Below are 27928 nucleotides of genomic sequence, written 5' to 3' on the forward strand. Positions count from 1 at the left end.
GAGGGGAGAGTATGGAGGCAGGAGGGGGCCAGTTAGGAGGCCAACGGAGTCATCCAGGGGAACCAGGACAATGACCGAGTGGTGGAGAGAGGACACAGATGGGACAGACTTTTCTCAGGGAGAATGGAGTTGACTTGGGAAGAGGTTGAGTGTGGCGGGTGAGGCAGGGGCAGGAGTTCACTAGGGCTCCAAAGGTTCAGAGGGGGAAGAGAGTGTAGGTGCACAGAGATACCATTACGAGGACAGGGAGCACAAGATTGGGGCCAGGAGATGGTGAGAAACTCTTGCATGTGTTTTCAAGACATGGCCCCCACCTACACTCAGTGGTCCCCCATGAGTAAACTTTGCTTATGCCTTGGGTCTTCGCTGTTTGGGGTTTTTGTTTTTCTGTCTTTGTCTCTCCACTGGACTAAACAGTTGAACATACTTAACTCCTTGGGGGTCACCTCCAGGAAGCCTTCCCTTATCTGTCCTCCAGACCAGGGCATTGTTCCACCTGTGTGCCCAGGGACCCATCTCTGCAACCATCACACTGCGTAGGAACTCTCCATACCTGCTACCCCTCCAGTCTGAGCTCTTGGAGGGCAGGGGCTACCTTGTTCATCTCAGAGTTCCCAGTGCCTTGCACACAGCTCAGTATAGCAAAGATACCTGGTAAAGGTTCGTGAAAAGAAGAGGTAGGTTCATGCTGGCTTTGTGAGCAAGGAGATGGTCCATAGGCTCTGGACTCAGATCTGGGTTCAAATCCTAACTCTGCCACATTCCAGTCGCATGTGACCTCGAGCAGTTTTTTTAACTTCCCTAAGCCTCAGTTTATTTATCCGTAGAATGGGGCTAATGATACCCATGCTGCAGGGTGATTGCAGGAATTAAATGAGATGATGTAGTCAGGCGCGGTGGCTCACATGTGTAATCCCAGCACTTTAGGAGGCCTAGGCAGGTGGATTGCCTGCGCTCGGGAGTTTGAGACCAGCCTGGTCAACATGATGAAACCCCATCTCTACTAAAAATACAAAAAATTAACCAGGCATGGTGGTGCACACCTGTGGTCCGAGCTACTCGGGAGGCTGAAGCAGGAGAATTGCTTGAACCTGGGAGGCAGAGGTTACAATGACCCAAGACTGCACCACTGCACTCCAGCCTGGGCGACAGAGCAAGACTCTGTCTCAATCAATCAATCAATCAAGAGATGATGTAGACAAAGCACACATCTCAGTGCCTAACACATAGTAAGCACTCAATAAATGGCAGTGGTTGCTTGCTAACTCTGTGAATTACTTTCTTTGCCCTAGTTTCTTCATCCAGAAAATGAAGATAATACCACACTTGCTCCTACCACTCAGGATATTTTTTTGGCTTTTTGGTTTTTTCATTTTTGTTTTTTAGAGATGGGGTCTCACTCAGTCACCCAGGCTGGAGTACAGTGGTACAGTCATAGCTCACTGTAACCTCAAACTCCTGGGCCCAAGCAGTCTTCCCCTACCCCAGCCTTCTGAGTAGCTGGGACTACAGATGCATGCCACCATGCCTGGCTAACTTTTTGTTCTTCTAGAGATATGGTCAAACTATGCTGCCCATGCTGGCCTCAAGCAATCCTCCCATCTCAGCCTCCTGAGTAGCTGAGATTACAGGTTCGAGCCACTATACCTAGCAGTCAGGCTACAAGTAATAGAACACAGTACTAAGAGAGATTTAAATAACAGGAGATTTGTTTTTTTCACTTGACGAGAAATCCCAAGGTTCCAGAGTTGATTCAGTGACTCAAAAGGTTTCTGGGGCTGGGCACAGTGGCTCAAGCTGTAATCCCAACAGTTTGGGAGGCCAAGGCAGGTGGATCACATGAGGTCAAGAGTTCAAGACCAGCCTGGCCAACATGGCAAAACCCTGAATCTATTAAAAATATAAAAATTAGCCAGCCGTGGGTGGCACACACCTGCAATCCCAGCTACTTGGCAGGATGAGGCATAAGAATCACTTGAACCTGGGAAGCAGAGGTTGCAGTGAGCTGTGATTGTGCCACTGCACTCCTGCCTGGGTGACAGAGTGAGACTCTGTCTCAAAAAAAAAAAAAAAAGGTCTTTGGGTTGGCTGCTGAACAATTCTGTTGGCCTGATTACAAAATAGCTGCTGCAGCTCCATACATCACACCCTCACAGGACAAGGCCCAAGACAGGAAGGAAGAGGGCAGGGATTCTCCCCAAGTCTCTCATCAGGGAAGACATTGTTCCTGAAATACCCTGAGAAGCCTTCCTTTGGTGTCATTGGCTAGTTCTTGTCACGTGCCCAACCTGCAGGTACAGGGAAGCCTGGGAACAAATAAAGGCGTTTGCTGTTTTCTCTTTCTTTCTCTCTCTTTCTTTCTTTCTTTCTTCTTTCTTTCTTTCTTTCTTTCTTTCTTTCTTTCTTTCTTTCTTTCTTTCTGTCTTTCTCTCTCTCTCTCTCTCTCTCCCCTCCCTCTCTTTCCCCCCCTTCTCTCTCTCTCTCTCTCTTTCTTTTTCTTTCTTTTTTGAGACAGTCTTATTCTGTGGCCCAGACTGGAGTGCAGTGGCATGATCTTGGCTCACTGCAACCTCTGCCTCCTGGATTCAAGCAATTCTGCCTCAGCTTCTTGAAGAGCTGGGATTACAGGCACACACCACCATGTCTGGCTGATTTTTGTATTTTTAGTAGAGACGGGGTTTCACCATGTTGGCCAGGCTAGTCTCAAACTCCTGACGGACCTCAAGTGATCTGCCCACCTTGGCCTCCCAAAGTACTGGGATTGTAGGCATGAGCCACTGCAGCCGGCTGGCTTTTGCTGTTTTCAACCTCCATCTTCTGCTGGCCAGGAAGAAGGGTCTGGGGAATTACTGCTTCAGAGAAGCTGTTGACAACACCATCCAAGAGGGTGATTGTAAGGAGGGTATGTGTTGATGGCCCTTGCGGAGCCTGACACCGAACTACTACCAAGCGAATGTTGGTTGGTCTTGTTAATAACGAAACTCCTACCTGATAAACCAGTACCTAGCCAAGGAGGAGTTTTGTGTACTTTGTTTCCATGAACAAATGTTTATGAATCTGGACTGTGTGCCAGGCCCATACTAGGCGCTACTTAGGAGGGCACATGAGGCAGTGAGTTACTGTCCTGAGTCTCCCACCCCTATTCCACAATATCCAAGTGTTGTTATAAGCACAGGTGGCTATTGCCTGGCCATAAGCATTTGCCGTGGAATGTTTCCTCCTTGAATGTTTCCCATTCAGTACGCCGGTTGTTTCCGCATGGTTGATCTGTTTTCTGATGCACAAAACATATTTTTAAAAAACGTCAATATTGGCCGGGTGTGGTAGTTCATGCCTGTAATCCCAGCACTCTGGGATGCCGAGGCCAGCAGATCACTTGAGGTTAGGGGTTCAAGACCAGCCTGGCCAACATGGTGAAACCTCGTCTCTACTAAAAATACAAAGATTAGCCAGAAGTGGTGGTATAAGCCTGTAGTCGTAGCTACTTGGGTGGCTGAGGCAGGATAATTGCTTGAACCCGCCAGCCTGGGTGACAGAGTGAGACTCCATCTCAAAAAATAAAAATAATAAATAAATACCTCAATATTTTTAAAGCCCAGTTATGCTCTTGGTTTCAGTAATCTTTAAAAAATACTCTGGCAGTTTTTGTCACCACGTGATATAAAACAACCCTCTAAAACATGTATTTCTCCTCCATGCTGTCAACATCACAGATGCTGTTCCCTTTAATTAATTCCATTTGTCAAACATGGAGAAATTAATGGGGTACAACAGGGATGGACAGACTTCTTCTGCCAAGGGCCGGTTATTTTAGGCATGTGGGCCTGGCAGTCTCTGTCATAGTTACTCATACCTTTGCTGTGATAACACAAAAGCAGCCACAGACAGCAGGTGAAGGAATGCATCTGACTGTGTTTCAATAAAACTTTATTCACAAATAAGGGCTGCAGGCAAGATATGGCTGGTTAGCTGTAGTTTTCTAAGCCCTGGTGAATGGGAGGAACTTTGGACTAGGAATCAGGAAGCCTGGATTCCAGGGGAGGCTTTGTCCTGTCCCTGCTGTAAGAACCTTGAGAAGACATTTAACCAGCAGTCCTGGCCAGGCGCGGTGGCTCATGCCTGTAGTCCCAGAACTTTGAGAGGCCGAAGCAAGTGGATCACATGAGGTCAGGAGTTCAAGACCAGCCTGGCCAACATGGTGAAACCTCGTGGTGAAACTTCGTCTCTACTAAAATTACAAAATTAGATAGGCGTGGTGACGCACATCTGTAATCACAGCTACTTGGGAGGCTAAGGCAGGAGAATAGCTTGAACCTGGGAGGCAGAGGATGCAGTGAGCCGAGATCACACCATTGCACTCCAGCCTGGGCAAGAAGAGTGAAACTCTGTCTCAAAAACAAACAAACAAAACCCAGCAGCCCAGGCGCGCCACGTGTAAGATGGGGTAGGATCAAAGGGGATGTTTGATGCCCTTGCTCAGTGAGTGACCTGTGCGTGGTGGGTGCTCAGGGACGTAACCACTGGAGTGGGGTAACCTCTGCAGTGGGTATGCATAGCCTCTGGGGTCCCAGAGATGTAGGTTTGAATCTGGAGCTGTCACTTAACCTTTCTGGATCTAGGATTCCTTATCTCTAGAGTGGGGTAAACTAGTACCTCCCTTAACTAGTACCTCCCTTCCTCATGGGGTCATGGTGAGAATTAAGTAACTCAAGGTGTACGAAGCTCTCAGCACAGGGACTGACAGACAGTTGCCCTACAATTGTTATCTGCTGTCATTGTTGCTATTGATTTTCCTGTATTTCCACTAGACCAACAAACACATTAGTAGAAATTATCAAGGCCCTGCCGATTTAAAATGCTACTTGTTATTTGGTAAATTGCTGGGCTGGCACTTTACGTATATATTTTTTCAAATTCATTTGTCCGTGGAAAGAAACACATTACTATCTAGTGCTTTGTAGGTGCCAGATATTGTTCTAAGCACATAACAAATACTTACTTAGTTAATACTTTCAACAATGCTATGAAATAGGTTTTATCATCTCCACGTGTTTTACAGATAAGGAAACTAAGGCCCAAAGAGGTGAAGTTACTTGTCCAAGACCACACAGTTCGTGGCAGAGCTGGGATTTGAACCAGTCTGTGCTCTTTACCCCTGCACTCTTGTTAAGAGATGCTTCTCTATATCCCAAAACTTTCTTCATGTACAGCAGGGCCAGGCCATGCTGCAGCCCTTGGCCCTGAGCCCTTTCTGTATATACATTTGCCTCTAAGTAATGTTCAGTTCACTTAGCCATCCCCTTCCCAAATATGTACCTCGTTACCACCCCAAGGTAATCCCAGTAAATTGCAGTGGGGCACATTATAATCACTGTGATAGCAGTAGCTAACATTTATGCAGGGTTCACTGGTGCCAGACAGTGTTACCATGCCATTTAATCTACCCAGCTCACCTATGAGGCAGGTCCTGTTATTATCCACGTTATCTCAGAGGGAAATGAAGCTGAGAGGTAAAGTGAGGACACAAAGACAATTTCCAGGGGAACCAGGACTCCCCCAGGTGGTTGAACTTCAGAGTCCGACTCTTAACGCCATCCTCCACCGCCTCCCTCTGCCACCTTGTAAATCAAAATAAGGATGCTAGCTAACATTAGTTGAGCCTCTACTACGTGCCAGGCTCAATTTTGGGCACTTTGTATTTATCATCTCACTTCACCCTCAACCAACCTTGTGAAGTTGGTCTCTTGAACCCGTTTTGCAGATAAGGATACTGAGGCACAGAGAGGTCATTACACTTTCCCAAGATGCTGTCTGCTAAGATTCCCCTTCAAAAATAAAGGACGTTCACCCCCAGCTGCTGGCAAGGCTGCCAGCACAGACCTGAGCTGTCTGTACCTTTTTGGGCCTGCCTCAGCTGAAGGGAGGCCACCTTGCCTGAGGTTCTGTCCCCTCCCTGGGGCACCTGCATCCGGTAACTGGCTGATGCACAGCTGTAAAGGCCTGGCCCTCTCACCCCACTGGGGGCAGTTCTGAAGGGTCATCCCATCTTTAGAACTCCCTGCAGGGGCTGCTGAGACCTCCCTTGAGACTGTATCACAGCTCAGCTGTTCCCTCTGCCCAGCCCCGCTTCCTCCCTTCCCTCCCCAAGGTGTTGATCCTAAGGGGAGCCCTAATCATCTCCATTTCAGGGTAGCTTCTCAGGAACCCGACCAGTGGTGAGGCCAGGACTTATTTTATTTTTTCCTTTTTATTTATACTTATTTTATTTTTTATTTTTATTTGTACTTATTTTTTTATTTTTATTTATACTTATTTTTTAACTTTTGTTTATACTTATTTTATTTTTTAACTTTTGTTTATACTTATTTTATTTTTTTATTTTTATTTATTTTTCAGACAGAGTCTCACTCTGTCACCCAGGCTGGAGTGCAGTGGTGTGATCTCAACTCACTGCAACCTCTGCCCCGGGGTTCAAGTGATTCTCGTGCCTCAGCCTCCTGAATAGCAGGGACTGCAGGTACATGCCACCGTGCCCAGCTAATTTTTGTACTTTCAGTAGAGATGGGATTTCACCATGTTAGCCAGGCTGGTCTGAAACTCCTGACCTCAGGTGATCCGGCACCACTTCGCAAAGCGTTGGGATTACAGGCGTGAGCCACTGCGTCTGGCCAAGCCTGGGATTTACCCCCAAGTTCCTCACAACTCCCGTCAAGGTCGTGGCCCCACTCTAAGGAATGTGATAGCTGGGCCACGTGGTGAAAGGGCAGGGGGCTCCTGACATTGCCCCCACCACCTGGGAGCTCTGCATGTTTCTGAGAGGCCTGAGTATAGCCTCTGCCCTACAGGGCAGAACCCAGTGTTGGAGTCCCAAGGCAATGTGGTTTGAGGCAAGATGGGACTCTGATTTTGAAGACAGACTTGGTTTCTGGTTGTCAGTCTTTTCCTGGGAGTGGTATAATCGCCTTCTAAGTGACTCTCCTGGCCCACATTGCCTGGCCCACCTGCCACCCAGCTGACTCCCGCTCCACAGAGGTGGCTGTGTCAGAAGTCTGGTGTGGACTCTGCCATCGTCCCCCTAAATGCTCTGGGCTCCCCACCTCTATGTCTCAGCTCAAAGGCTTCCTTCTCCCCTAGAGGGGCCCTATCCCTTCCTCCCCTGGGGGCTCCTGTAGGACTGCACGCAAATGCCCGCTATAGACAGAGACCGGTGGTGGCAGTGCATGTGGAGGGCGTTCTTCCCTTCACTTCTTCCACTTCCACAGCAGCCAGCGTTTTCCAGAAGCGTGTCCTTGGCAGCGTCCGGGAGAGCAGATGGCCTCCTCTGGGAAGCCTTTTCTGGTGGCTGCCGTCACTTCTGCAGGTGGATTCGAGGCTCCCTCTGTGGGCTGCATTGAGCTGATCTCCACTTCTGTCCTAGGGTACCACACAGCACTCGGGTCACTTGGTTACTTGAGTGTCCACCCTGCTGTGAACTTCCTCAGATACCGGGTTTTGTCACCTTTATTCCTCAGCCCCTGGCACAGCCCGGGCCCAAGTCATGCAACCAGTCACCGTCCGTTGTTCTCATTGCTGTGGCTTATCAGCCTCTTTGGTAAAAGTTTTGGTGACAGAAGAAACCAAAATCCACATCACCCGGGCCAGGCACAGTGGCTCACGCTTGTAATCGCAGCATTTTGGGAGGCTGAGGTGGGTGGATCACCTGAGGTCAGGAGTTCAAGACCAGCCTGGCCAACATGGTGAAATCCTGTCTCTGCTAAAAATACAAAATTAGCCGGGTGTGGTGGCACATGCCTGTAATCCCAGCTACTTGGGAGGCTGAGGTAGGAGAATCGCTTGAACCTGGAAGGCAGAGGTTGCAGGGAGCTGAGAGTGCACCATTGCACTCCAGCCTGGGCAACAGGAGCAAAACTCCATCTCAAAAAAAAAAAAAAAAAAGGCAAAAAATTAGCCCAGCATGGTGGTGTGTGTCTGTAATCCCAGCTTCTTGGGAGGCTGAAGTGGGAGAATCACTTGAGCCTGTGAGGTTGAAGCTGCAGAGAGCCGTGATTGCGCCATTGCACTCCAGCCTGGGTGACAGAGCGAGACCCTGTCTGAAAAACAAATAAATAAATCTCCCTACAGTGACCTCTGTAGTTGCAGCTACTCGGGAGGCTGAGGCAGGAGAATCGCTTGAACCCGGGAGGTGGAAGTTGGGGTGAGCTGAGATTGCGCCACTAAACTCCATCCAGCCTGGGCAACAAGAGCGAAACTCCATCTCAAAACAAAAACAAAAAAGAAATTTACATCACCCAAGATGAGGTCTTTGACTGCCTCTGTATTTGAGGGATCACAGTCACTAAGTCGTGCACGTGCCAGCCATCCACATCCGTGACCACAACTAATCTATACTTCGCAGTGGAGGCTGAGCTCTGAGGATCCTGGGGAACTAAGACCATGTCTGCCTTTCAGCTCCTTCTGCACAGAGTTCATGGTAGGCCTGGTGAAGTGGCTGGAGTTGTCCGAAGCCGTCTTGCCAACCATGACTGCTTTTGCGAGTGGCCTGGGAGGTGAAGGAGCAGATGTGTTTGTTCAGATTTTACTGAAGGACCCCATCTTGAAGGACGACCCAACGGTGATCATTCAGGTACACCCAACGCCTGGTGGTGGCTGCTGGGGACAGTAGAAAAAATCATTTTCTTTCAATGTTAGCCTAAAAAAATCACTTCTAGTGGGGCGGAGCAGTTGAAAGATAAAATATGTCATCATAATATCATATCATGATCATAGCTGATGTTGAGTTATCATTATTGAATATTTACTCTTGACTTTATGCTCATACAATGCTTATTATGTGCTGGTACCTTTTCAAAAACTAACTTATCTAATTCTCAAAGTGACTTTGTGAGGTAAGTAGCAGGGACATCCCCATTTCATAGTAGTTGAGAAAACTGAGACACAGAGAGGTTAAGTAACTTTCCCAAGGTCACACAGCTGATAAGTGATGGAGCCAGGATTTGAACCTTGGTAGTCTGACTCAGAGCCCACATTCTCCTAAGCTGTGGTGCCTCTTTTCAGAAGCAGAAGCTTCACTGTGTGCCCTTGAGCATGTCACTCACCAGCTCTGCCTGCAGTTAAAGCAGATAGAAGCTTGTGACACAGACTGTTGGTGGGGAAAGTACGTGGATTGGAAATAGCCCCTTCCCCTCCTTATCTCACTACCTGAAGTCCTCATGTATTTCTTTTTTTTTTTTTTTTTTTTGAGGCGGAGTCTCGCTCTGTCGCCCAGACTGGAGTGCAGTGGCCAGATCTCAGCTCACTGCAAGCTCCGCCTCCCGGGTTTACGCCATTCTCCTGCCTCAGCCTCCCGAGTAGCTGGGACTACAGGCGCCCGCCACCTCGCCCGGCTCGTTTTTGTATTTTTAGTAGAGATGGGGTTTCACCGTGTTAGCCAGGATGGTCTCGATCTCCTGACCTCGTGATCCGCCCGTCTCGGCCTCCCAAAGTGCTGGGATTACAGGCTTGAGCCACCGCGCCCGGCCATGTATTTCTTTCTTCGCTTGCCTGCTTATCATCTGGCTCACCTCTGGAATCCAGGGCAGTGGCTTTTTGTCTGTCTTATGCTGCCACTTGGTAAGAGTCAATATTTGTCAAATGAGCGGGCTGGTCGTATATCAGCTTTGTCACTGATGCTGTTGTCTTCTCCCTTAGGACCTTCTGAGCATCTCACTCAAGGATGGTAAGTTGATTTTCTAAGCTCTGTAAATGGTGGGTACCCATCTTCACCCTTGGCTAGCAAAGCCAGTGAGAGGTGCTGCCACCTGGGGCCGGGTCCCCCATGGTCTTTTGACTTCAGGAAGGAAAGGAACCTGATGTCATTGGTGAGCTGGTGAGCCCTTCATTCATGCCAGGACAGCGTGATGCTTCTCAGAGTTTATTTCACTTATTCCTCGAAATAGGCCCGCGGTTTTACCTCCTCAGTAACTCTCGAATCTGGCTCCTTCCCCTCTCCACCCAGGACGCTGGTCTGAGCCACTGTCGCTCCTCCTGGATAACAGCAGGGTCTTCTCACTGGCCTTCCTACCACCCCTCTGGCCAGCAGTTTTCTCCCCACTCTGCAGCTAGAGTGTTCTTTTCAAAGGCGCACATGACCACACCACCTCCCTGCTAACTGCACTCAGGAGAAAAAATCAGCCCCTCTGGTGTGGCTCTCAGGCCCTAGTGGGCTGGCCCTTGTCCTGTTCCAGCCTCACTTCTGCTTTCAGTCCCCCTGCAGTGGGGCTCCTGCCACACTGGCCTCCGGCAGCTCCGTTAGCACGTATGCTTTGTGGGTTTGCACAGACGCCTGAGCGCGTGTGCTTTGCACCTTTGCACGCACCCCTGGGCACGTGTGCTTTGTGTACAGCACATCTTTGCACACACCCTTCCTCTGGCTGGAAATCTCCTCTTGCCCCTCTTTGCCTACTCACTTTTGACCTTTCCTTCGTCCCTTCACTCAGTCATCACCTCCCAGCAGAAGCCTTCCAGGTCTCCTGACTTGCACGCTCCCAGCACCCCATGGACCATGGTCACAGCCGTGCCCCTAGTTACGTGATTCTTGGATTGGTAACTGGCTTCCCACGAGACCACAAGGCACCATTTGGGCAGGGTCTGTGTCTGGTTTTGTTCACTTCCAGGGCCTGACCCAGCACCTGGCACATCACACATACTTGGTAAATATCTGTTGAATGAATAAATGAAATAGATCTTATGGCCCCATCGTATGGATCAGAAAGTCAGTTCAGAGAGGTTAGGCAGTTTACCCAAGGTTGCTCAGCACACGGCAGTGCGGGACTCCCTGTGTTGGCTTCTTAGGACTGCTGTAACAAATTCCCACAAACTGGGCAGCTTAAAGCAACAGGAATCTCTTGCCTCACAGTGGCTCAGACCAGCGGCCTGGGTGGAGAGGGGAAGAAGCCAGGTTCGAGAGTTACTGAGGAGGTAAAACCGCGGGCCTATTTCGAGGAATAAGTGAAATAAACTCTGAGAAGCATCACGTGGTCCTGGCATGAATGAAGGGCTCACCAGCTCACCAATGACATCAGGTTCCTTTCCTTCCTGAAGTCAAAAGGCCATGGGGGACCCGGCCCCAGGTGGCAGCACCTCTCACTGGCTTCACTAGCCAAGGAGTCTGGAATCAAGGCATCAGCAGATCACACCCCCTCTGAAGGCTGCTGGGGAAAATCCACTGTGCCTCTTCCAGTTTCTGTTGACTCCAGGTGTGCTTTGGCTTGTGGCTGCCTCACTTCAGTCTTTGCCTTCTTCTTCCTATGGCCTCATCCTTCCCCTTTTCCTCTCCTCTGTGTGTCTTTGATGAGGACTCTTGTGTAGGGTAATCTCATTTCGAGATTTTTAACTTAATTATATCTGCAAAGACTCTTTTTCCAAATAAGGTCACATACATAGGTTCTGGGACACAGATGTATCTTTTTTGTGGTGGTGGTGGGGGGTGCGGTGCTCTATTCAGCCCTCTCTACAAGGATTCCCCAAGCCCCCAGGCCGCGGAGTGGTACCAGTTCATGGCCTGTTAGAAAATGGGCCACAAAAGCAGGAGGTGAGAGGTGGGCAAGCGAATGAATCTTCATCTGTATTTTCAGCTGCTCCCCATTGCTTGCATGACTGCCTAAGCTCCACCTCCTCTCAGATCAGCAGTGGCATTAGATTCTCGCAGGAGCGCGAACTCTTGTGAACTGTGCACACAAGGGATCTAGGTTGCATGCTCCTTATGAGAGTCTAATACCTTGTGATCTGTCACTGTCTCCCATCACCCTCAAATAGGACTGTCTAGTTGCAGGAAAACAAGCTCAGGGCTCCCATTGATTCTATATTTTGGTGAGTTGTATAATTATTTCATTATATATTACAGTGTAATAATAATAGAAATAAAGTGCACGATAGGCCGGGCGCGGTGGCTCATGCCTGTAATCCCAGCACTTTGGGAGGCCGAGGTGGGCGGATCACGAGGTTCGGAGATCGAGACCATCCTAGCTAATATGGTGAAACCCCGACTCTACTAAAAATACAAAATATTAGCCAGGCTTGGTGGCAGGCACCTGTAGTCCCAGCTACTCGGGAGGCTGAGGCAGGAGAATAGCGTGAACCCGGGAGGCGGAGCTTACAGTGAACTGAGATCGCGCCACTGCACTCCAGCCTGGGTGACACAGCAAGACTCCGTCTCAAAAAAAAAAAAGCGGACAATAAATGTAATGTGCTTGAATCATCCCGGAACCATCCCCCCAACCCCTGCACTGGTCCATGGTAAAACTGTCTTCCCCAAAACTGGTCCGTAGTGCCAAAAAGGTTGGGGACCACTGCTCTCTACCACTCCAGGATGCCTGCATTAAGTCACTATGCGGGCAGCCTCCTGAGCCCCTTCCCACCCCCACAGCTCCCATCCAGCTTCTTCTCACCAACTCCTCTCTGCCAGGGCTCCCCTATTATTGCATAAGTGGCTTCTTCTGTTCTCTAAACTGTAGAGAAGCTTTGATGCTATGACCTCTGATGTTTATTCTGATAGCAAGCAGGGAGGAAACACAACGTAGAAGAAATGCCCAGCATCCTCCAAACCCTGTAATAGGGAAACTTTTTCCTGGCTTCCCACTGGAACCCTCCTAGTGGAAGGAGGAGGAGGAAGAGCAGAATTTCATAGTGGGAAGGAGCCGCAGGGGAAGGTCAGCAGGGTAGCAGTGCAGCAGGCGGGCTTTGGGCCAATTGGAAGCCTGAGGAGGGAGAGTGGGATGGATTTCACCTGGACAGGTATGCAGATGGCTGGCCTCAGCAAGGAGAGCAGAGGGGCAGGGGTGAGGGGCTGCCCCCGGAACCATTCTTCATGTTGCAGAACTGCTGCAGACCAGGTACAGAGGATAGAAGAGAGAGAGCTCAGAAGTGACGTCTCAGCCCTCAGATTCTGGTGGTCTGGTGCCAGCTGCAAGGGGACTGGGACTCTGTCTCAGGAATCCTGGCATTTGTCTCCAGTGACCCTTTCAGGGCAGGTGGTAGTCAGGAACCCTAAAAGAGTAGGGTGCTGAGGCTTGCTCAAGCCCAGGCAGCAGGGTGGATGAACTGCTTTCTCATGCGTGCTTGGTCATGCACGTGTATTTAGTGCAGTCAGTGCCTGCCAGGGTGGCAGGACACGTGGGTCACCCTACCTTGGGGATTCTTATTATGAGCATAATACATTTTCTTTACCATTTTTTAAAAAGCCTCTAAGCCCTTACTACTCTCAGTGTGGTCCGTGGACCCAGCAGCGTCGGCACTGCTGGGAGGTTTGTGAGAAATAGTCTCAGCCCCTGCCCAGACCCGCTGATTGGGATCTGCACGGAACCCAGGCAATTCCTAAGTGCTTTCTACTCGGAGGAGCGCTGCTCTAAGGCTCCAAAGAGTGTGTTTGTTCCTACTGTATCCAAAGCATTTTAATTCCACATTGTGGAGCTAAAAGGGCTCTCCATGGGTGACCCGGCCAGCCTCTGCTTTCAGGCAGGCGAGGCCTTCGGTAATACTTTATTTAGCAGAGACAGCCAAGTGGCCCCCAAGGGAGTGGCAAGGTTGGCCTGAGAACACTGCTTCGGTCACTGGACTCTGAGTTTGGGGCATTTTCTGTCTGCACCCCCTGGAGCTTACATTTCCAGGGCCAGGCAGTCTCAGGAGTTGTCATAGATTTCATTACAGAGCGATTGTGTCACTTTATTTATTTTTTTAACAGAAGTGAGGGAAGAATAATAATATCTGATCCTCCTGGACTCCCTTGGAGAGAAAGGCTGGATTGCACAGTGGTCTGAGACTCGGGTTGCTGGAGATCAGGGCAGCAGCTCAGCACATAGAATCTAATATTGGAATCAGTGTAATGGCAAAGCTGCCATGTGCTAAGTCCTGGCTGCGTGGCAGGCATGGTGCTAAGGGCTTGCGCTGGCATTTCATCTCTCATCCTCCAGTGAGGTGGTTAAGGCTGCTGCCCCCATCTTGCTGACCTGAATCTCACACATCAAGTCAACTTGGATGATCCTCTTTTTTTTTTTTTTTTTTTTGAGATGAAGTTTCGCTCTTATCTCCCAGGCTGGAGTACAGGTGACGTGATCTTAGCCCACTGCAACCTCTGCCTCCTGGGTTCAAGCAATTCTCCTGTATCAGCCTCCTGAATAGCTGGGATTACAGGCATGTGCCATCACACCTGGTTAATTGTTGTGTTTTTCGTAGAGACGGGGTTTCACCATGTCGGCCAGGCTGATCTTGAATTCCTGACCTCAAGTGATCCGCCCACCTCAGCCTCCCAAAGTGTTGAGATTACAGGCCTGAGCCACCACACCCAGTGATCCTCTCATTTTCACAGGTGGAGAGACTGAGGCCCAGAGAGGGGAAGGGGCTTCCTTGCAGACACACAGTGGTAGAGGTAGACTGGGAGTCAGAAGCAGTTCTCCAGCTTCCTGGGCCAGCCATTCCTTTCTCTCATTGCCTCTTCATCAGGTAGAAAGAGAAGCAGCCTTGGCCCCGGAATCTGACTTTCCCTCTTTCCTCACCCAGAGAGTCATATGCATCCCACCACCTCTTTCTGCACCCCACCCCTGCAAACCCCAAACCATGTTGGGCACCTAAGACACCTCCACTGACTCTTCTTTGCTGTTTGTGACCTTGGAGCTGGCTCTGGCAGAAGAATCGAGTGGGTTTAAAACAGCCTGTCTTACATCATTGCCTGGTGCTTCATGCCCACCCAGGCACGTTCTCATTATAGGCAACATCTAAACCAGCATCGCCCTTAACATTTCCATTTAGAATAACCACCACTTATTAAGCACCAGTTAAATGCTGGTGACCTCACCTGGCTCTTGTCAATCACTGTTTCATTTCATCCTCACAGCCATCCTTTAAATGTAGGCATTCCCACTTTACAGATGAGTAAACCGAGGCTCATAGAGGTGAAGTAATTGCCTAAGCTAGTAAGTGGCAGAGCTGGACACTCTAAAACAACTGCTGTTAGTCAAAACCTTGGCAGATTTTACCCTCAGGAATTAGGGAATTGAGGCATCCCCACGGAAATATATCTAATATTTCTAATAGCTCATATCTAAATAATACCAGGCTTTGATAATGTCTAGGAGGTACCTTTGATTTATCTGATAGCCTCACCAGGTGCCAGCAGGTAAGAGGAACAGCTTTAGTGGCACACTGGGACCCAATGGGAGCAGGTGCCAGGGCTCCAAAGGTCCCCAGAGGTCAGAGGCAGGTAGACCCTCAAATCACCTAGACCACCCTCTTATGTAGATGGGGAAACTGAGGCCCAGAGAGGGGAGTGGCTTGCTGACAGTTGTCATGTCTGACCTCTTTATCTGTTCTAATGAATGACCAGGGACCAAGAATGGGGAGTATTTTGGGGGCTGATTGTATTACAATTCAAGCCCCACCTTGGCAAGTTACTAAATGTCTCTGTGCCTTGGTTTCCCCAGGTGTCCGAGGGAGTAACAGTAGTCTCTACCTAACAGGGTAGTGGTGAGGATTACATGAGCAAATCCTTGTAGAGTGCCCAGCATGGAGCTGGCAGGCAGGGCACAGGCTGGGAGTGTTGCTGGGGTGATGGTGGCCATGGTGAAATGGGAAAACCCTGGAGTCCGGGAACCTGGATGTTCATCCTTTCTCTGAGACTCTTGTGCGTGACCTTGATCAGTCACTTAACCTCTCTGAACTGCAATTTCAAGTACAAATAAGGGGCAAGAGCCAGCTGTTCCATAAAAATACGATTTTTTAAAAACTGTCTTGGGTTCTAAGACCATGATCTCGTAAATCATGTCAAGATCCTTGTAAGGAGAAGGTTGGTGTCGTGGATGGGCCAGTTGTCCAGGTCCTTCCCCATGAGCTCCATGAGGGCAGTGCCCTTGTTGGGCCTGTTTACCGTTGCATCCCAGCAAGTGCAACACGGATGGACACATGATGGGCACTTAGTATTTGTTAGATGGAGGGAAGAAGGGAAGGTGCCATAGAAGGATGAGTGGGCGACCTTTCTTTGGAGAATGAGCTTGGGTGCTGAGCGGTGTGGTTTGCTGAATGTCTTCTGACGGATGCATGGTGGGCACTCAGTACTTGTTGGATGGAGGGAAGGAGGGAGGGAGTGATAGAAGGATGAGTGGGGCGACTCTTCTTTGGAGAATGAGCTTAGATGCCAAGCAGCGTGGTTTGCTGAATGTCTTCCTTCTACAGAGATTGATGGGGCAGAAGAGGAGGCTCTCTGTGCTACAGGATTTCTCCCTGGGTGTGAGACAGACTGATTAGTCACGGAGTTCGCCCAGGAAATCAGCATGAAAAGCTGCATTTCTCAGAACTTCCTGGAAGGCTGACCTTTACTGAGAGTTTTAGGATCTTAGTCACCGAACGATGCCATATTGGCAGCTGGGTGGAATTTTTTGTGTGTGCTAATCATTTCCTTCTCCTCATCTAGTAGCAACCCACGAAGCACTTTGCCCACACAACCGAAAAAATAAGTCTTTTACGTGATGAAAGTTAAACTAAATCTGAGCTAATAACTCTCAACCTCCACACAATTGACGTTTGAGGCTGGATCATTCTGTTGTGGGGGGCTATCCTGTATGCCGTGGGCTGCTTAGCTGCATCCCTGGCCTACTAGGTGCCAGTAGACATTCCTAAGCTGTGATAACCAAAAATGTCTCCAGACATTGCCAATGTCCTCTAGGAGGCAAAACTGAAAATATGGCCATCTCAGGTGGGGCTGGTTTACTTGCATTTAGTAATCTTCCTAAGTTCTTCTAGTTGCTCTTCTAGGCTGCTTACATAGATTCTGAGTTATTGCAGAGTATATGATCGTCAGATCTGCTGCTGAGGCCAGTACTGTTAACCTGCTCTTACGGGGGAAAATGAAGGTTCCGCAGGTTAAGTGAGTAGCCCAGGATCACATTGCAAAGTAAGTTTCAAAACCCCATTTAAGGCCAAGTGAATCTCACCGTGAACTCGGTGTTGGTCCCTGGTAGACTTAAACCGCATCATGATTTTTGCCCTGATCTCTGAATTCAAAGGGAGGTCACCTCTAGGCCCTGGAACTGCAGGAGGCACACGCAGTTGAGCCACGGCACTCTCTACCGCAGACGTGGCTCTGCTATCTGGCCTGGTGTTTATTACTGGATTGCAAACCCTGCCTCCCTGCTGAATGAGAAAGGCTTGACATGTTAGTCTTGGGTTGTGGTAAAATGCAAATATGGTCACCTGGCTGCTGGGTTCTCCATCAACATCCTTTTTTTACATTATTTTTTATTTTTATATTTTTTTAGATGGAGTTTCACTCTTGTTGCCCAGGCTGGAGTGCAATGGCACAATCTTGGCTCACCACAACCTCCGCCTCCCGGGTTCGAGCAATTCTCTTGCCTCAGCCTCCCGAGTAGCCGGGATTGCAGGCATGTGCCACCACGCCCGGCTAATTTTTGTATATTGTTAGTAGAGACAGGGTTTCTCCATGTTGGTCAGACTGGTCTCGAACTCCCGACTTCAGGTGATCTGCCCGCCTCAGCCTCCCAAAGTGCTGGGATTACAGGCGTGAGCCACTGCGCCCGGCCCAACATCCCTGAGATTCATACAGTTTATAATCCATATCCAAACAACTTGGTCCATCTATTCCACAAATAAGAACTGACGCCTGCTGTGTGTGCCCGGCCCTGTGGGAGGCGCTGAGAGTAACTCTAACAGCAGATGCTCATTGAGTGCCTGCTGTATGCCTGGCTCTGAGCTAAGTGCTTTCTTTATAGGAACCCATTCATTGAAACCCACAATGGCCTTTGGAGGTAGATGCTGTTACTGTTCCCATTTTACAGCAGAGGAAACTGCAGCACAGAGAATAAAATGTCTGCCCAAGCTGGAAAGTGAGGAGTTAGGATTCCAGCCAGGCCTCGGGCTCTTGAGTCCACCTCTTATCTGCTGTTCTTCCTCCCACATGGAGATTAGTGGAGCCCTCACCCCTGCAGCTGACTTTAAGAGGGTTGGATGAGGCCTGAATGAAGGGCGGGCACCCATGCAGCCGGAACCAGAGGAGCTGCTGCTCTTACTGATCCTGCATCCGAGAAGGTGGAGATGGAAGGGTCTCAGAAGCAACCGCTTCTCTCTCCCCCTTGCTCCGAGACCACTGGTCTTGAAGTAAGCTTGTCGCCGCCTTAATGGCCTTAATCATCCTAAGCCATGAGGACAAAAGGCAGGAGTCATCCCCAAGACGTCCTGAGTCTTGAGCCCATGAGGGCTCTGCAGCCAGGCTCAGCCTCTCAAAGTGGGGACCCTGGGCACACAACAGGGCTTAAACCCATTACTCAGCAATGGACAGGGTGTATGGGACTGGAATACTGTGTGGTTTCTTCTTTATATGGAAAATAATTCATTTAGGGTAAAAATGGGGCTACGTAATAAATATTCTAGAAAAAGTATATAATTTAAAAAGTTGGTAAATCAAGGGATAATAGTGTGGTGGGTAGGGTAAGCAGTATGAGTGTGACCTGTGAGGTGTGTCCTCGGACCCAGGGGGAAGAGGGACAAGGGGCCCCTGCCCTAGCACAGCAGCAGGCAGCTCACAGCCTCACCCTGGCACCCTGACTCAGAGAGTGGCTTCTTAACAGGTACAGGATGGAGGAAACATGACAATTTCCCATAAAGTAATATCAGCCACCCTGTATCAGTCACTTACTGTGGTCCCAGGTGCCAGCCAAGCTCACCACATCCATCTTCTTATTGCCCCTCAACAAAAGCCCGATCAAAAAGATATTCTTGGCCTGTAACAATCCCAGCACTTGGGAGGACGAGGCAGGCAAATCACTTGAAGTCGGGAGTTCGAGACCAGCCTGGGAAACATGGTGAAACCCCATCACTACTAAAAATATAAACATTAACCAGGCATGGTGGTGGGTGCCTGTGATCCCAGCTACTCAAGAGGCTGAGGCACAAGAATCACTTGAACCCTGGAGACGGAGATTGCAGTGAGCCAAGATCGTGCCACTGCACTCCAGCCTGGGTGAGAAAGTAAAACTCCATCTCAAAAAAAAGATATTCTTATTCCCCTTTTGCAGATGAAGAAACTGAGGCTCAGAGAAGTTAAGAGACTTTCTGAAGCCATCCAGCTAGTAGGAACTCAGATCAAGATTTAAACTCAGGTCTGTTTGACAAAGGCTGAAGTTTCTGCCTCTGGGTTCCTTCGCTTTGGTCTGGAGGGCAGCCCCCAAAGGACAGGGATTGACCAGGATCTCTTCCCAAAGGTGTGGGCTCTCCCAGCAGGTACCAGGTCAACCCCGACCCACGCTCAGAGATGGAGCCATTACTGGGAACAGGCTGGTTCAACGCCTTACAACAGGAGGCTGTCCTGCCCCCTGCTCCTGATTTGGGGGATTTGGAAATGTGGGGAAGGTCAGGATTGTTATCACAACTTGTGGGTGCAACTGGCATTTAGGGCCAAGTTCCCGGTGTGCTGCTATCCTTTGATGCATGAGAGTGTTAGATAATGAAGTATGAAACGCAGCTGCTTTTGTATTGAGAAATGCTGGTGGGCGAAGGAGTCCCGTTGTGAACACACAGCCTGACTCTGAACATGCCCCTTGCTGAAACAAGGGGACCAGTTGGCTCCAGGGGCTCCCACAGTATGTGGTTGTGTGTCTGGGATGGGCACCAGGGCTAATCCCGCAGTTCTGGGTGGCTGGCACACTTCTGCCCTCTGGTGGCAGAGCCGAGATCTCTGGGTCACCCTTCCCGATCCCCCATCTTTCCAAAGAACTGTTATCCCGTGATATGTAACTTTTAGGTGTGCCTGTGGCCCGTGACCTAGGGCTGCCCCTGAGATTGTATGTATAGCCCATGTGCATAGACTGTAGGGATTCCCAGCTGGCCAAACGGGATTGTCCTAAGACACCAAACTCCCTCAAGAGTAAGAGATATGCCTTTAAAAGGCAGTCATAGTGGAATGAGCAGAAATGTTGGCATCAGATAATTTGGATTATAATCCAAGCTCCAGCACTCTCTAAACTGTGTGGCTTTGAGAAAGTTTCTTATCCACTCTACACCTGTTCTTTCCTCATTTGCAAAATGCAGCATCATAGTGACAACCTCCTAGGACTATTGGGAGGATCAGCAATCACAAATGCAAGCTCCTGCCATGATGCCTGCTGCTTAGGAGCAGGCCAGGGATGCTGGGTTCCCTTCCCTGCAGAGGTGGCGGGAGGAGCATCACGCTCTGCCTCCGGGCGTGAGCACATCCAGACCATCTCAGACTGGGAGGAGCTCATTTCCAAGAGGGGAGCCCATTGCTCTGTTTCCTGGGGTAGGAATCACCTGTTTCAGAATCACTGGGAGTGGAGAGTGTTGTTAAAAGTTCAGAGTCCTAAGCCCCACCCCAGATCTCCTGCATGTGGGACTGAGGAAGCTGAAATTCCACAAGCTCTCTGGGACCTTGATGTTCCCTAAACTCTAAGAACCACTGTCCCGCTGTGACTCTCAAGTCTCCACATGGCCATGTTGCTGTTGGGCTGTTTCAAGTCCATTTGGCCTTGGGCTTTGAAGGTCTCTCCTTGTGAGGAGGAACAGGTACCCTGAAGCTGACCCTCAGATCTCTGAGCTGGAAAGGACCTCCAGAGACCAACTCCTTTGGTCCTTCCGGCAGGGTCCAAAAGTCTGGGCCTGGGCACTGGACTGGAATCTGCACAGCTCTCAGGAGCAACAGGGGGATGTCGCAGCACCCACTGATCATGGGCTAACCCAGATTTAGAAGGAGGCCGTGAGGAAGGAGCTCAGGCTGGAAGCATGGGCAGGCTTGGGAGAGAGGTGTGTGACTGGAAGACAGTGTTCTGCTAGCTCGTGGCCCTGCTTCCCACGTCATGGTGCGGGGAAGGCGTGGCGGTCAGGTGCATAGCCTCTGCAGCCAGGCTGCCACTTTACTATTCATTGGCTGGGTGAACCTGGGCCCCTGGCCTAAGCTGTCTGCACCTCACTTTCCTTTTTGAGAAGATGGACTTTCTTTTTTTTTTTTTTTTTTTTTTTGAGACGGAGTCTCGCTGTGTCGCCCAGGCTGGAGTGCAGTGGCCGATCTCGGCTCACTGCAAGCTCCGCCTCCCGGGTTCCCGCCATTCTCCCGCCTCAGCCTCCGAGTAGCTGGGACTACAGGCGCCCGCCACCTCGCCCGGCTAGTTTTTTGTATTTTTAGTAGAGATGGGGTTTCACCGTGTTAGCCAGGATGGTCTCGATCTCCTGACCTCGTGATCCGCCCGCCTCGGCCTCCCAAAGTGCTGGGATTACAGGCTTGAGCCACCGCGCCCGGCCGAGAAGATGGACTTTCTATAGTACCTGCCACTTCAGAGGCTCATAAGGATTCAATAAGCCACTACATGCAGAAAGTATAGTGCAGAATCTGATCTAGATGAGTAGGTGATAAATGAAGCTTCCAGATTAATAGGATTATTGATCATAGGACGTTTCTGCCGAAAGGGGATACACATCTCATTCAGCAGAACTGTCCCCCGCATTTGGATCTTTCCCAACAGAGTTCCAGTAGCTCAGTCATTCATTCATTTCTACAAATATTCCATTCTTCTTGCATACAAAGATTATTAAACCTCTGCTTTGTTTTTGGCATGGGCCGAGGTACTAGGGATGCACAGTGGATTTGGAGCTTATATTTTATATTCTATAAGAAGAGGAGACAAAATAAACAAGTAGGCAAATAAAAAATATATATATAGTTGTTTTAAATGGTGATAAGAAGAAATGGCTGGTCACGGTGGCTCATGCCTTTAATACCACCACCCACTTTGGGAGGCAAATGTGGGTGGATTGCTGGAGAGATATATGTATAAATTATCTGAGCATGGAAGCACATACCTGTAGTCCCAACTACTCAGGAGGCTGAGGTGGGGGATCACTTGAGCCCAGGAGGTTGAGGCTGCAGTGAGCCAAGATCATACTACTGCACTCCAGCCTGGGTGACAGTGAGACCCTGTCTCAAAAAAAAAAAAAAAAAAAGAAAAGAAAAGAAAAGAAAAGAAAAGAAAGAAAGAAAAAGATAAGAAGAAATAACTCATGGTAAAAGACTAGGAAGCAGTGGACTGGGTCAGGGAGGGCTTTTCTGAGAAGGTGAAATTTGAGGAAGGAACTGAGTGTTCCAGGCATGGTCAAGCCTCTGACATTTGTGGCATGTGCCTGTAGTCCCAGCTACTTGGGAGGCCAAGGTGGGAGGATTGCTTAAGGCTAGGAGTTTGAGACCAGCCTGGGCAACATAGCAAGATCCCCAACTCTTGAAAAAAAAAAAAAAAGACTATGACATTTAAGAGTAACTCACCACTGTAAGAGAAGACCCCACTGAGAGAAGGAGAGAGGCCTTAACCCATCAATCCACTCTCCTCTAGTCCCCTGGGGGAGCAGGACTCCGAGGGTACTAGGGAGGGAGAGGGAGTCTCAGGTGGAGGTGGGAGGCAGGGAAATATCTTTTGTGCTGCCTGGGGCAGGTGGCCACAGCAAAGAACCCTGGCAGGCAAGAGAGAACCTTGGTCAGCTAATGACTCAACACATCTTAACTGTGCACCTACTAACTGCCAGGCATTGTCCCAGGCAGTGGGAGAACAGCAAGGAACAAAGCAAAGGTCCCTGCCCTTGTGGGACAGGCATTCTGATGAGGAAAGGCAGACAATAAACCTATACAGGGAAATGGAGTAATGGAGATGGGGTGACTAGGGGCGTAATGGAGATGGGGTGACTAGGGGCTGAGCTGTTCTAATTCAGGAGCCGCTGGCTCCTCTAAGGTGGTGATATTTAAGTGGAGACCTGACTGATGGGAAAGGGCAGCCAAGCAGAGATCTGGGGCAGGAGCTTCCCAGATATCAGAAGCAGCAAATGCAAAGGCCCCAAGGCAGCCATGAGCTTGGCTTCTTGAGCTGCTGGTGCCTGAAGCAGGGCCGGGTAGAAGGTGAGGTGGGAGAGGGTGGCAGGAAGGGGTTGGATAATGTGCAGTCTTGCAGACCATGGAAAGAAATGTGGACTTTATTCTAAGTGCACTGGGGAGCAGTCAGAGAGCTGTAAGCCAGGGAGAGAACACAACCGGATCGATAACTTTAAAGAAGCTCAGTGGCTGCCGTTTGGCAAATGGAGTGCAGAGGCAAGAGTGAAAGATAAGAAAGTGGTGAAGTGGCTGGTGGTTGGAGAGCGATGGCTGTGGCGGTGGCAGTGGAGATGGAGTGAAGTGGTCAGACTCAGGATATGTTTTGCAGGTGCAGCAGTCAGCATCAGCTGGTGGGGTGGATGTCGGGACAGGGAAACAAGAAGAACTAAGAATAATGCCCACCGAGGCTTGTGGTCTGAGCCCCAGGGTGGATAGAGCGCTTTATTATTATTATTATTATTATTTTATTTTATTTTATTTTATTTATTTTTGAGACGGAGTCTCCCTCTGTTGCCCAGGCTGGAGTACAGTGGCATGATCTTGGCTCACTGCAACCTCTGCCTCCCAGGTTCAAGCAATTCTCCTGCCTCAGCCTCCTGAGTAGCTGGGATTACAAATGTGCGCCACCACACTCGGCTAATTTTTGCATTTTTTAGTCGAGAAGGAGTTTCACCATGTTGGCCATGCTGGTCTTGAACTCCTGACCTCAAGTGATTGGCCCGCCTCGGCCTCCCAAAGTGCTGGAATTCTAGGCACAGGCGTGAGCCACTGCACCTGGCCTATGGGGCACCTTTTATTGGGACTGGCTCTCAAGGAGCAAGTTGGCCCCCTGGCAAGTTGGCAGTAGAGCCTGGGCCAGAGAATGCCAGTATCCTGGTTAGCCCAGGACTCTGCCCCTCCCTACTGCCTTCTAGATGAGGAGATTTGCTCCTAGAGCTTCCAGAAGGAACATGCCTTGAACTACAAACCCTGACTCCAAGACCAGCATCCCAGCCACCAACTCCTTGAAATGACCTGTGCACAAGGCTAAGATACAAAGCCCCGTGCCTGAGATTACCACAGGAGTGTTAATCACCCTGTACCCCGCAGCCTGCATGCTAGAAGGTGAATCACTGCAGCCTTGACCTATGGAGTATGTATTAGCAACTATTTATCATTGCCACCAATTAATCATCAGAGCCAAAGCTTGATTTCTACAACCCGATTATCACGTGGGCACAGTAGTCTTTGTTCCTATGGGGAAAGCAAGGAACTCCTTTTTTCCGTGAAGTTTACTGAACCTAATAACCCCAAGCCACAGCACGTGGTGTCTGTCTCCAGCACGTAGACAGCTCCTCATCCCGGGAGACAGCAGGGCAGCCCCGAGAGACCCTGTTCCACTCTGGGGACCCTGGGTCAAGGAAGGACCTGATTTCTTTTGTAGAAGCTGAAACCTCAAACTTCAAGACTTCAGGGACTACATCATGGTAAACGGGAAAGGAGGGTCCCCTATACCAGAACTCAGGAAACCCTATTTTTGGCAAGCTTCTCAGGTCATGCTGATAGGCAGCTGGACTGGGGAATTAGCGTTTTAGACAATTCATGTCTTCACAGGGCCAGGGCACAGGGGAAGGTGAGTGCGGAGTAGCTGAATGCCAGGTCCTTGTGACTTTCTCTGTCAAAAAGATTCAATTTGGAAGTCTGTCATAGTACTTGAGTCACAGAGAATTTGACCTAAAAATCAGAAGAGTTTATTCATTGGTTCATTCACTGTGTAAACATTTTTTGAGTTCTTACTAAGTGTCACACCCCAGGTAGGTACAGGGGTTGGAAAAACAGATGACTAAGCTTACAGTCTAGTAAGATATGATGAGTACAATCAAATGGGGAGGACACTGAGAGGCCTGTATAAGTGATCAGAGACCCCCAAAGGAAGGAATGATGCAGAGAGGGTTCAGAGAGGAGGTGATGGTTGAGCCAGGTCAAGAGTTAAGTGGTAGAATAATGGCCCCTAAAGATGTTCACATCCGAATCCCTGGCAACTGTGAATATGTTACCCTACATGGCAAAAGGGACTTTGCAGGTATGATTACATTAAGCATCTTGGGATGGGGAGACGATCCTGGGCTTTCCAGATAGGCCTAATACAATCACAAGGTCTTTGTAAGAGGAAGACAGGAGGATCTAAGTCAGAGTAGGAGATGTGACCACCGGAGCAGAGGCTGGAGTAATTGGAGGGAGAGGCCACAAGCCAAGGAAAGCAGGCTGGGAAAAGCAAGAAAACAGATTCTCTCCCTGCTAACACTGTGATTTTAGAATATCTGGCCTTCAGAATCATAAGATACTAAATTTGAATTGTCAGCCAGGCGCAGTGGCTCACACCTCAGCCTCCCAAGTTGCCGGAAATTGCAGGCACCCCCCACCACGCCTGGCTAATTTTTGTATTTTTAGTAGAGATGGGGTTTCACCATGTTGGCCAGGCTGGTCTCGAACTCCTGGCTTCAAGTGATCTGCCCACCTCAGCGTCCCAAAGTGCTGGGATTACAGGCACCCGGCCTCCTTCATTTTTTTTTTTTTTTCCTGTGCAGTATTTGTTTTTTGTTTTGTTTCTTAGTTGGGACCTCATGACATGTTATCAAGTCCATCTTCTATGCATTAAAAATTTTGGTTCATTGTATAAGCATTTATTTTCCTTTTTCTTTATGTATAATATCCAAACAGAACTGTCTCTTTTTTATTTTTATTTTTTTAAATTATTGAGATGGGATCTTGCTATGTTGCCCAGGCTGATCTGGAGCTCCTGAGCTCAAGTGATCCTCCTACGTCAGCTCCCAAAGTGCCTGGGATTATAGGCATGCACCACCACTTAGCCATAAATTCTCTTAACCATAAATTCTTCTGGGTAAGAACTTACTTTTGAAAGTTATGACATACTTTTCTTGGGAATCATTTTTTATGGCCCCATGGTTTTCAGTTGGATGAGTGTGGTTTATAACTAATTTCCTGATGTTGGAAATCTCCAGGTTGTTTCCAATTTCATATTATAAATACAGCATAGTGCCTTTATTTACTACATATCGTCTGCATTTACGGTTGTTTTCTTAAGATTAAAATTCCAGAAATGGGATTCCTGGGGCAAAGGGGATGTATTTTTTTCAAGTTTTTGATATGTGTTGTCCAGTTGCCCTCCAGAAAGTTTATACCAGTGCATACTTCCACCAGCAATGTCTTTGAGCACCCATTTTTATCATCTCCTTCACAGCTGTGAAATTTTAAAAACTGCTCTTTGCTCATTTGACTGGTGAGAAATACCACCTTGCTTTTTTCTTTTTTGAGACAGGGTCTCACTCTGTCGGCCAGGCTGGAGTGCAGTGGCATGATCACGGCTCACTGCAGCCTCAACCTCCTAGGCTCAAGTGATCCTCCTGCGTCAGCCCCCTGAGTAGCTAGGACCACAGACACTCACCACAATGCCTGGCTAATTTTTGTATTTTTTTGTAGAGGTGGGGGGCGGTCTCACTATGTTGCCCAGGCTGGTCTTGAACTCCTGGACTCAAGCGATCTGCCTGTCTCAGCCTCCCAAAGTGCGGGGATTACAGGAGTGAGCCACCGCACCCAGTCCCACTTTGCTTTTGCTGAATATTTTAATAGTTGTATAGTATTCTGTCCAGGCAACTGTGTCATTTTCTTTCATTGACTGGCTCCCATGGAGTTGTACATTTAGGCTGTTCCCAGTGTGGGTTTTATCAGTTACACTGCTAACATCACTGTTCTTAAAACCTAAACTGATTCTTTTCCGGTGTTGTTTCTGTCTTTCGAGGGCACTATGATGCCCGGGCCAGAGTCCTCGTGTGCCACATGACCTCCCTGCTCCAGGTGCCCTTGGAGGAGCTGGATGTCCTTGAAAAGACATTCCTGGAGAGCCTGAAGGCAATCAAAGAGGAGGAATCTGAGTAAGAGAGCCCTGTGACCCCCATCAGGATCCAAGGATCTCCACTTCAGTGTACTTTGCAGATAACAGAGTCCCCTTCTCCCTTTAAGAGATGGTATATTGAGGTAAAAGGATCCCAGGACAGAGTCCCAGCTATAGCCCTGACTTGCTGTGTGGCCTTAGCAAGCTACTTGCCCTCTCTGGGCCTCTGACTTCATTTGCAAGAAGAAAAGATGAAATGGGCCAGGCACGGTGGCTTACGCCTGTAATCCCAGCACTCTGGTACACTGAGGCAGGTGGATCACTTGAGGTCAGGAGTTCGAGACCAGCCTGGCCAGCATGATAAAACCCCATCTCTACTAAAAATACAAAAATTAGCCGGGCATGGCGGCATGCGCCTATAATCCCAGCTACTCGGGAGGCTGAGCCAGGAGAATTGCTTGAACCTGGGAGGCGGAGGTTGCAGTGAGCCAAGATTGTGCCACTGCACTCCGGTGTGGGTGACAGAGTGAGACTCTTGTCTCAAAAAAAAAAGAAAATATGAAACGAATGATTGCTAAGGGCCTTGAATCTGTGACTTTAACATCCTGGGGCCCTGACACCCTGTTCCACCTCAGGCTCTTGTGACACCTGGTTCAAGGGCACAATTGACCTAGATTCAGTTCCTTTTCTGATACCTGTCCACTGCTTGACATTGGATGGGTGGCCTTGCTTTTCTAAGCTGCAATATTCTTATCTATGAAACAGGAATATGGATAGTGCCCTCCCAGGATCACTGGGAAGAATGAATGTCTGCACATTATAAAATGTCTGACCCAGGGCTGGCACACAGCAAGTACTCGGTAGCTGTGAGTCCTCCCCTCTCCAACATGTCCCAGACCCATCAGTTGTAGAGTTGCTTTGCTGTCTATATATGGTCAAGAGTGTGTAGAAGGAAATAGTCCTGGTAACTTGGTCAGAGCTCAGCTCTCTGCAGACGCTTTACACAGGATCTAATCCCAGAGCAATAAATCGATTTCAGTCATGGCCTAATCATAGGCTCCTGGCACCAGGCACGTCTCCCAGCTCTGGGTTTTGTTTCAGCTGCGGTGGTGTTCTTTGACCAGCCAGATTAT

At 49.1% G+C, this 27928-nt stretch overlaps 1 protein-coding gene across 12 annotated transcripts in view; it reads left to right on the forward strand.

Moving 5' to 3' along the window:
• Positions 1-27928, forward strand: part of TMCO4 (transmembrane and coiled-coil domains 4) — a 125170-nt gene that overhangs the window by 22736 nt on the left and 74506 nt on the right. For all 12 annotated transcript variants that reach the window (XM_033228062.1, XM_033228051.1, XM_033228056.1 and 9 more), the window contains 3 exons: positions 8449-8623; positions 9688-9715; positions 26703-26835. In XM_033228062.1, coding sequence (XP_033083953.1) covers positions 8449-8623; positions 9688-9715; positions 26703-26835 — 336 coding nt within the window. The remainder of the gene's footprint in view (positions 1-8448; positions 8624-9687; positions 9716-26702; positions 26836-27928) is intronic.

Source organism: Trachypithecus francoisi, unplaced genomic scaffold (genome assembly GCF_009764315.1).
Source record: "Trachypithecus francoisi isolate TF-2019V2 unplaced genomic scaffold, Tfra_2.0 Lachesis_group12, whole genome shotgun sequence".
Classification (NCBI taxonomy): Eukaryota; Metazoa; Chordata; class Mammalia; order Primates; family Cercopithecidae; genus Trachypithecus; species Trachypithecus francoisi.